This window comes from Octopus bimaculoides, chromosome 1 (genome assembly GCF_001194135.2).
Source record: "Octopus bimaculoides isolate UCB-OBI-ISO-001 chromosome 1, ASM119413v2, whole genome shotgun sequence".
Lineage (NCBI taxonomy): Eukaryota > Metazoa > Mollusca > Cephalopoda > Octopoda > Octopodidae > Octopus > Octopus bimaculoides.
The window spans coordinates 172,540,365-172,550,975 of NC_068981.1; the positions used below are offsets into that span (position 1 = coordinate 172,540,365).

At 34.3% G+C, this 10,611-nt stretch overlaps 1 protein-coding gene across 2 annotated transcripts in view; it reads right to left on the reverse strand.

Annotated features, from left to right (window-relative positions):
• Window positions 1–10,611, reverse strand: part of LOC106874525 (syntaxin-binding protein 1) — a 64,542-nt gene that overhangs the window by 40,139 nt on the left and 13,792 nt on the right. For both annotated transcript variants that reach the window (XM_052972670.1, XM_052972671.1), the window contains exons 2-5: window positions 7,113–7,244; window positions 5,995–6,071; window positions 5,785–5,863; window positions 3,159–3,262 (exon numbers count right to left, since the gene is read on the reverse strand). In XM_052972670.1, coding sequence (XP_052828630.1) covers window positions 3,159–3,262; window positions 5,785–5,863; window positions 5,995–6,071; window positions 7,113–7,244 — 392 coding nt within the window. The remainder of the gene's footprint in view (window positions 1–3,158; window positions 3,263–5,784; window positions 5,864–5,994; window positions 6,072–7,112; window positions 7,245–10,611) is intronic.

The following is a 10,611-nucleotide window of genomic DNA, read 5'->3' on the forward strand; positions in this document are numbered from 1 at the left end:
GAGATATACAGTAATCCCTCGGCTATTGCGGATGTTACATTCCAAAACACCCCGCGATAGGTGAAAATCTGCAAAGTAGAAACAGTACTCTTTTACTTTTTTACTTGTTTCAGTCTTTTGACTGTGGCCATGCTGGAGCACCGCCTTTAGTCGAGCAAATCGACCCCAGGACTTATTCTTTGGAAGCCTAGTACTTATTCTTTCGGTCTCTTTTGCCGAACCGCTAAGTTACAGGGACATAAACACACCAGCATCGGTTGTCAAGCGATGTTGGGGAGACAAACACAGACATACAAACACATACACACATACATATATATATATACATATATACGACAGGCTTCTTTCAGTTTCCGTCTACTAAATCCACTCACAAGGCATTGGTCGGCCCGAGGCTATAGTAGAAGACACTTGCCCAAGATGCCACGCAGTGGGACTGAACCCGGGACCATGTGGTTGGTAAGCAAGCTACTTACCACACAGCCACTCCTACGCCTATGTATAATTTTATTATAAATGCAAAACAACACCACGGAGGGATCAACGTAAGCTTAAATAATAAACTGTGATAGGTGAACCGTGATATGGTGAGAGATTACTGTATATAATTTTTAATACACAATCTAAGAAAGAGTTACTAATATTTTCATGCTGTAAAGATATAATAATTTGGCAGATTTATATAACATGCCATGTATCTCCAAGCATTTGTTCAGATTCAGTGCATACTGTTAAACCTATTTGAAAATCAGGACACTGGTCTATAAGAAAAAATGGGAAGGAAATTGCAAAGAAGATTGATGCAAAAAGTTGGATGAGAAGAAAAGAAAAGTAAGATATTTGTCCCCTTTTCCGATAGAAATCATAATTAATCTAACTGGTGTAGCATAATATAATGGAGAGAAGGCCAGAGTCTGTAAGAGGGTGGTATCTTCCAGTTTAACAAAAGAAACTTGTACATGTGCTTGCTTTTGCTAAAAGTTTTGGATCTGGAATTAAATAACGTGGTGGAATTCTTTCATCTAAAAAGAATGTGCAATCTCTCAGCTACGCATAATTTGCATCTCTTTGATCCATTTATAAATGGTATAGATTTCTCCACACAATTTTCAACTTGATTGTATGTGGATCTTCAGATCTCAAACATGGATAGCCAACTTAGCAGATTCATTTTTATCAAAGTGTCCGAAAGAGAACTGAAGATTAAAACTACCTTCACATAAACTGACATAATTTTTTACTCTTGATTACATTGTCTGAGAGAAATGCAGTAATTTCAACTTCATAAACAACTGAGTTTATCAAACATGCCTGATCAAGAAGGCAAGCTTCAAGATCTCAACAGTTACAACTGGGAGTGGGCTCTTGGTATGACTAGCAAGTGATAATGTTCTTTATATTGGGGCAGCAACAATACAAAATTTTTAACAAGCATCTATTAAAAATCTTCCTGTATTTGTGGTTTACTGGAAAATGCTTATTAAATAATGCCAGGAATTCTTTACTTATGTCAGTTTTAACATTTGAGGAAGAGGAGGAAGGGGGTAACTATATTATTTCCCTAAGAGTATTTTTAGGCTCCATATTTTTTAACTGAAAAGTTATATGATATTTTTGAAACTACTGTTAGCTAGGGTATTCTTTTAGTATAGGGCTGCTTTATCAAATATGTGCTTTGGAAAGGATAGATTAGATATCCTATTGCTGATGTTGGCTATCAGGTTTTTAAACACTATGGTGGGGGTGCAGAACTGTTTATGTATATATATGAGTTTCTCATTCTGTTTGTGATAGGGTTTATAAGAGCAAGAGTTTAAGTCTAGGGAAACATCTAAGAAATCAACTTTGGACAGATTAATAGATGCAGTAATTCTGAGGTATAACTGACAAAAGTTTTTTCCTTATTGCATCATTATCACAGTTGTTAGATATGCCCAAACCACTGTCACAGTATAGGCCAAGTGTGTATTGGGAACTTTGATCCCAAAGTATTTAATATATAGAGACCTACACAATCACTGATGTTTGCACTGTCATACGACCCTGTTGTTACATCTAATAGGTCATCTGTATCATACTTTTTTAACCCATACAGAGCCCTTACTGAGTAAAAGGGTTTTTCAAGCATTCATGATAAAGTTCAGGTCTTTGTAGTCAATATTGACATATCTTTTGGTAAACTCAATCACCTTATCCACTAATGATCTTGATATTGAGGGATAAAAATATACAATATCAAACTGTAAATCTAGCTGTATGCTTATCCTTTAAATTCCAAAACCAATCTACCACAGTGCTGTTCTTTACCTATTGTAGTTTTTAGTAAACTCTATAATTCTGATATTAATATTCCTTAGTAATTTTTAGCTACCAAAGCCATTTCAGTTCTTGGTGGGTTCAATAGTCTACACGTGTGTCTTATTACAGAAATTAGGTTTGCGATCTTTTAGAGTAATAAAAGTTTCACATTTTGCTAAGCACCCTAACCTATCATCAATTATATATTGTTTAGAGAGGAATTTAGCCTCATCGTTAATATCATTGTGCCTATCTATACATGAGCTACACACATAAGTGATGCATGTGTGTGTGTGTGTGTGTGTGTGTGTGTGTGTGTGTGTGTGTGTATATATATATATATATATATCTCATCATCATCGTTTAATGTCCGCTTTCCATGCTAGCATGGGTTGGACGATTTGACTGAGGACTGGTGAAACCGGATGGCAACACCAGGCTCCAATCTAAATTTGGCAGAGTTTCTACAGCTGGATGCCCTTCCTAATGCCAACCACTCAGAGAGTGTAGTAGGTGCTTTTACGTGTCACCTGCACGAAGGCCAGTCAGGCAATACTGGCAACGTACACAAGATGTGAGTGTTTGTGTCTATACATGTATATGTATGTGTATACACACACACTTAAATTTGACTGATTTGGTAGACTACATGAAAATCTAAAAATTGTTAACCCAGCTTTATGTTAATAATATATAAAGCCAGTATATAAAATCAAGATTGACTGAATGAAATAGAAAAAGAAAAAAAAATAACTGCAATAAATGGTTTTGTGTTTTTATGAATGGATAAGAATTGCCTAAAGTTAATCAATTGATTAATTTTTAGACATGTAGACTATGTAGAAAGTATTTACTCTTACCTGTGATTCATATGGAAGAAAAGCTATATTTATTTCTTTTAGTGTTTTGATGAATTTTAAGGTGGTAGATTTGCTTAGCTCTTTAAATAATTCATCAGGACATGCTGAAAAAAAGTTTATAAAAAAATTATCTTAGGAACGAATTCATTGGTAGCTCTTCAATTTGTCTACTTAGGATAGAGTTCTAAATTAAATATTTTTAGTGTTTTAAAATGTGAATAAAATTTTAATTATAAGTCTATTTGTAACTAATATAATAAAAAAAGCAAATCTGTAATCTATTTTTATTATTTGTATTGTTACACTGTTCTATATTTTTGGAATGAGGAATTCTGTACATTACCTACATTGGACAGATATGTGTCCTCATCTTGTTTGTTGTTACCACGTTTCAGCCTTCATCAGGTGTCCTGGTGGAATTTTGAACCCAACCCTGGGTTCTCATTTTTACTGATGTTATTATTTAGTATTATTATTACTTGGGGTTAGTAGCCCACGCTCTTAACCATTACACTATATGCCCATGGGAAATTATAGAGTAAATTTTAGGGCTTATAAACCTAATATTTTTGTATCCTTCTTTAATACCGGTTCCCATATTCTACTCACATCTGCATTAGGTTTGGTTAGGAGGTTATTGTGTCCTAGCATATGTGCTGCCTCTTTGAGTTTTTGTATTTTCCAGTGGTGTCCTCAGTCTATTATTTTAACTTAATCCCACAGTGAGAGGTGGTCTCCACTTTTCCATACATGATCAGCTATACTTGATTTATCAACATCTTGTGTCACAGCTTCACAATGTTCCTCTTCCCTTATTTTGAGTGGGCGACATGTTTCGCCTTTGTATAACCTACCACAACTGCATGGGATGGAGTACACAGTCTTTGGTCATATTCTCTTCTATTGGTGGTTTTACTCGAAGGAGATATTTGTGAAGAGTTGTATTACTCTTGACTGTCCTATGTCATATCTTTTGTATCTTTTCCAAGAGGCCTTTTACATAGGGTAGACAGACTGTGGTCAGTTCATGGGTTTCATCCTCTCTCCTCTTCCTAGAGTGATGAACACCTGTCTAAAAGATCGCACTAGTATCCTAATAGGAAACTTGATGGAAATGCTGACCTTCTATGTAGAAACTACCTACTTCAGAGTAGACAGTGAGATATATCAACAGGATGAGGGTTTAGCGAAAGGTTCGCTGTTATCATCAATATTAGCCAATATATACATGGAATACTTTGAGAATTTGGCTTTAGGATCAATACCACTAAAGCCAACCACATAGCTTCAATATGTTGATGGCACCTTTATACTATGGCCCCCACCAGGAAGATGTCCAAGTACTGCGATATCATGTGAACTCAATAAAGCCATCCATACAGTTCACAATGGTAAAGGAAAAAGACAAGCAGCTAGCATTCCTGGATGTATTAACAACATGCAGTAAGCATGGGTTCAGGACATCCATATACCGCAAGCCAACCTTCACTGGACAATACCTCAACTTCAATTCCCACCATCCATACAGTGTAAAGAGAGGGATTGCACAGTGCCTAAAACTAAAAGAGGCAGCACATATGTTAGGACACAATAACCTCCTAAGCAGATCTAGTGCAGATATGAGTAGAATATTAAGTATTAAGGAGGGATACAAAAATATTAGGTTTATAAGCCCTAAAAATTCACTCTATAATTGCCCATAGGCATATAGCATAATGGTTAAGAGCGCGGGCTACTAACCCCAAGTTCAATTCCAGGCAGTGCCTTAAAAAATAATAACAACAACAACAATAATAACATCAGTAAAAATACATTGGGAATGAGAACCCTGGGTTGGGTTCAAAATTCCACGAGGACACTTGATGAAAGCTGGAGAGTAAATCAGCTGAAATGTGTCCTCAACAAGATGAGGACACATATCCATCCAATGTAAATATTGTATTGCTATGTTAACTTAAATTTCTAACAATAATGCATCAAATTTCCAGTTTTCACATCTACCAACACTATCCAACCCCATGATAGTATGAAAGAAAAAAGACAGAGAAAAGGTTTGAAGATCAATCATTATGTATTATCTTTTCATTTTGAATTTCTTTTACTTAAGAAATTTTCTCCCTTCTTTTACAGTGACTCATTTTTTAGTGGAAGAGTAGTCTCAACTGATATATATATATACTACAAAATTTAGTGTTAAGGAACAAATATGCAAAGTTTGAGGAATAAATATCCCTTTGATCTGAAAAACTGTATTTCCTGAAGTTTGAGAATTCAGGAAATAAAAAAAAAAAAAAGAGATTGCTCTGAGATTGAGGGATTTTTTTTTTAAATGCAGATTTAAAAGCAATTATCAAGTTTACTTAGCTAAAAATAAAAAAATACTTTGAATTTCATTTTCAACAGCCCCAATTTCTTTTTAATCATCTCTCAATAATCAGTCATAAATCCGTATCAAGTTAAACTTCAGTATAATTATACACAAATATAATTTAGTATAATAGTAGTTATATTCTTTTTTTTTTTTCGTACATTTCTAAATAGGCTACAAATCTATTATAAGAAATAGGCTGAAAAGTAAATGAAATCAAATCGACAAAAAAAAAAATATCTAAGTTCAATTATTTACCTTCAGAGAAGAATATGTGTGCACCCCGATACTGAGGGCTCTCAGGATTTTGGAAATCAGCCATTAAACTCTTGACAGACTTAAAGAAAAAAAATCAATATTTTAATATTTAGTAAAAGAATAGATAGACTATATAGAAATAGAAGTGTCTAAAAATGCTTTATGAACTGAGAAACTGAAACAAACAAACAAAAAAATACATCTATTTACCTCCTTAGTTGGGGTAATCAAATAAACTGCTTCAAGCAAAGGCAATGGTTCTCGTCTCCTGTTTATATCTTCCACCACTGCAATAAAGAATCAAGGATTAAATTATCCAAATAAATTTAAAAAAAAAATTTAATGTACCATTTATTCATCTGAAATAAATTCAACTGAGTACTTAAAGTTACAAGTGCAAAAAACATAAACTTTATTTGAATAATAATCTGTAAAAGAAACCGCATTAAAATTATCAGTTTCAATGTGTCTTTATCTTAGGCTGTATGAATCAGTTATGATTCCAATCTAAGATCTTGTATGTTCATTATCTGTCATCTGATCTAAGAAACTCGTTTTTTTAATGATCTGATCTAATTCATTTCAACTTTTCAATGATTTATCTTTTTTTTTGATTCCGCTGCATCTCTTTTGTGTCCACAGTTTGCATTGAGCACACCATATGGAATTTCTACAAACAGCCTTTCTACATATCAAGCAGGGCCATATTCCAGAAGGGAATTGAGAAAGCTGTCTATTTCCCAGCTCAATAAAACTTTGGTCTCTCCTAAGTTAACTTTAAGACCTTTGATTTCAGGTTTAGCTTCTACAGTTTCAGCTATAAGAATTAGACCATCAATAGAGAGGAACTCTCAAGCGTAACCAGTCTTAAATTCCTTTTATAGCCTAGAGGACTATGAAAATTACAAGTGGACCGGGAACCTGGCCCTTCTTGCAAACTAAATTTGTCGCTGTCCTGATTGCTCTCATTTTACTGACAGCTGTTCTGTACATGGCTTGGATGGCTCTTGCCAGCTCTAGCTTCCTCAGGGATCCCCAAATCCGGGAGCAAGATTTCTCCATGTTGACAAATGCCAAGTTCTGTTTACTTTTGGCTAAAATCTTCTGCAGTTGCCTTACTAGAAAGAGAGCATCAGTAGTGTTTCTCCCTGGCACACAGCTAAACTGCATCTCATCTAGGCTAACTCTCTAAGTAGTTAAGCTACAACCTTAGTCCAGCAACACCTAAATTTGTGCTTTGCTTTGATTAAAATCTGTTCATTTGTATTAAAAAAAAAACATATCTTGAAATATTTTATTTGAACTGAAATTAAGCAATAGTAACTCACGTGTAATTCCCTCAGACATGATCTCATGCATTTTGCAGCATGCTGATATCATTCTCATACTAAGCTGGTCAACAATAAGAACTTTCCATTCTGCATTTTTCTTTACTGCCAATACAACATCATTCATAATTTCTTGAAGGCAAAAGAAAAAAGAAAAAAAGTAGGATTAGCCAATTTATATTTCAATTTCAGATTAGAGAAACACAACTTTGATAAATGTTAATAAAATATAATTTCAGAAAAATGTACATTGTTAAAAGACATGCATTGATACACAATTTCATTAACAACTTTTAACCTTTTAGGATTTAGATGAATCTGTCAAATGTAATGCGTATTTATTCATTGTTTTGAACTGATTATGCATTATCTCATAGCTTTATGATTTCAATGATGTGATTGTTTATCTTTAGAGTGATATAGTAAGGTAGGTTTGAGAGACTAGACCTAGCCAATTTGAACATACAATAGATAGAATATTTGAGCCTGATAACACCCGTTTAAAAGCGTTAAAAGTCTTTTTAATTCATACATCTAAACAATGTTCAAATCAAGAGCATTATCATAACTCATGACTTAAATTCCTAACAGAGAATATGTATTTTTTTTTTATTGATTGATTTTGCCAGATTCTTTGAGAAAACAGAATACATTACTGTAGTGTCACCAAACCACAACATGATGCTCAACTCAAATTCCAAAAGGATTTGGACTTGTAGGCACTTGGAAAAGAGAACATTTTCTTTTTAAATCTTGGTTTTAAAATAATAAAATCATACAAAATGAAATCATCTGAATTATCAATATTGAATCACTTAGTGTAAGTGTTATACATATTTTATGATTGCTTTTCTATTCCAGCATTGAGTGGATATGTCATCACAGTCTGAGATAGATATTATTTGGAGTTACCACTCTCCTAGACAAGTCAGGAACCACACTTTACTTGTAACTTCCATTTTTGGCATGGTCTACATAGTTCAATGCCCTTCCTGGTGCTAACCACCTTAGTGTATATTAGTACTAGATATGTCTTATCTCTGGCAAAACTAAAGAGTCCTCTCTACCCTATATTTTCTCCATTCATCCAAGACAACATTAACTGAGAGAGCAAATTAGAGAGTGATGAATAAAAAGCAGGACAAAGTAATAAAAGAAAGAGTATGATGTGAGAAATAGTGATAAAAGTGCAAGAGAGTGTTAAAGGAGAGGTATGGAAAAGAGTGAGAGTTATAAACAGCTACATTTTGGTTGTTGGTAAGGAGATTGAATAGAAAACAATAGTAATGGAAAAAGAAGCTGTGGCAGGTCAAGAGTGATAGCAATTCAAAGTCCTCCATTAATACACTAATGTCATGGTGGAGAAGCAATAAAAGGGGATATGGGGGAAGATTAAATTCAGAGGAATTCAATACTATCCTTAATTACACAGACAGCATGGTACAATGAGAGAGAAGGTTGTAGATGGAGACATAAAATGAACATGATGGGCAAAAGAGCACCAGCAGCATTTATAAGTCTGTTTTTCCATGCTTGCATAGGTTGGTGAGTCTTCTTCAGCACTCTGTCCTTTATCATCTTTGTAAAGTTAGAACTTTAGAAACTACTCTATATTATCTTGTCCCATGTCTTCTTAGGTGTCCCTTTTCCATAGATTCCGTTTGCCTCAAGCACTCAACTCTTTATACAATTAAGATTCTCCTTTTAATATCAGAAGCCCATAAAAACAGTCTTCTCTTTTGTACACTACAAATACTCTTCTTTCAAGTTTTATTTTCCTTTCAGCTCATTTGCCTATATTATTCATGCACACTAACATTGAATTTCCAGTGAAGTATGCATCAGTGAAATACAGACACACACACACACACACACATATACAGAGTGTCCAGAAATTAAGGTAACTAAAGTTTCAGGCTTTAATAAACTATCAATAAATGTGATAAGATATGAAAATTGTACATCATTATAAAATTTTAGCGTATCTTCTTTTTTGTTTCAGATGAAATAAATTCAGATTTATAAATTAGATAATGGCCATAGACTGTATATATTTATATACCCATACACACACACACACACACACACACACACACACACACACATATATATTAAATTCAAATTACAATGAACATAAGCAAACAAATGAAGTTTGCTTTTAGAAGCGTTGAGATGTCTTAGAAAGTTAAAGAAGACATATACAAAGACCCAGGAAGACGTGGGATGAGGTGAAGAACGACCTTCGAACATTAGGCCTCACCGAGGCAATGACTAGTGACCGAGACCTTTGGAAATATGCTGTGCGTGAGAAGACAAGTGAGACCATAACCTGGTCTCACTGGTTTGCCAGTCCTCAGTCAAATCATCTAACCCATGCTAACATGAAAAGCAGACGTTAAACGATGATACAGATATATATATATATATATATACATAAACACAGATATATATATATATACATAAACACAGATATATATATATATACATACATATATATATATATATATATATATATATATATAACGGCTAGTCAGAGGTAAACTATCCAACATTACCCTACAGAGGACCTTTCCAGCAACAGCTAACAGACAGATGCCGCAATAATTATTACAGACATCCTTTCTGCCTTTAGATTTATGTAGTGTCTCCATAGTTGCATCACACCAATCCGGAGGAACCTCTTCACTTTGCCAAACCCTCTGAATCACATCCGTCAACATTCCAGAAAGATGATCACCATCATATTTATATATCTCTGCACCTAGTCCATCCATGCCAGGGGCCTTTCCATTGTTCAATTTCCTGATTGCTGCTTTTATTTCAGCCAGGTTTGGAACTTCTGCTATAAAATGTTTTGTTGGTTTCTCGGGTATATTATCAAGAAAAGAGAGATCAACTTCAGTGGGTCTATTGAGCAACTCATGAAAATATTCTTTCCATCTCCCAACAATATCTTTAGGATTTGTTAATAATTCTGTACCATCCTTGCTCCGAAGTGGCTCAACCTTTCATGAAACTGGTCCATAAACTTTTTTCAAGAGAGAGTATAAAAGTTTGGAATTATTAGCATTTCAAGCCTCTTGGATTTCATCGTATCTATCACTCCACCAATTTTCCTGCATCATCCGTAGCTTCCTCTGCACTGTTGCTTTTACTACCTTGAAATATGTAGCCACTGTCCTGTTCGTTGACATGTCAACATTTTGCAACATGTTAAATGCAGTTTTATATTTAAGAGATGAGGAATTATATACATTATTTACATTTGATGGATATTTGTCCTCATCTTGTTTGTTGTTAACACAACGTTTCAGCTGATATACCCTCAAGCTTTCATCAGGTGTCTTGGGGAAATTTTTCGAAGTTATTATTATTCAGTCACTGCCTTGAATCAAACTCGGAATCTTGGGGTTAGTAGCCCACGCTCTTAACCACTACGCAATATCAACAAACCAATCTTGGTGTTTTTTAACAACAAAGCCAAGAATGTTACTACAAA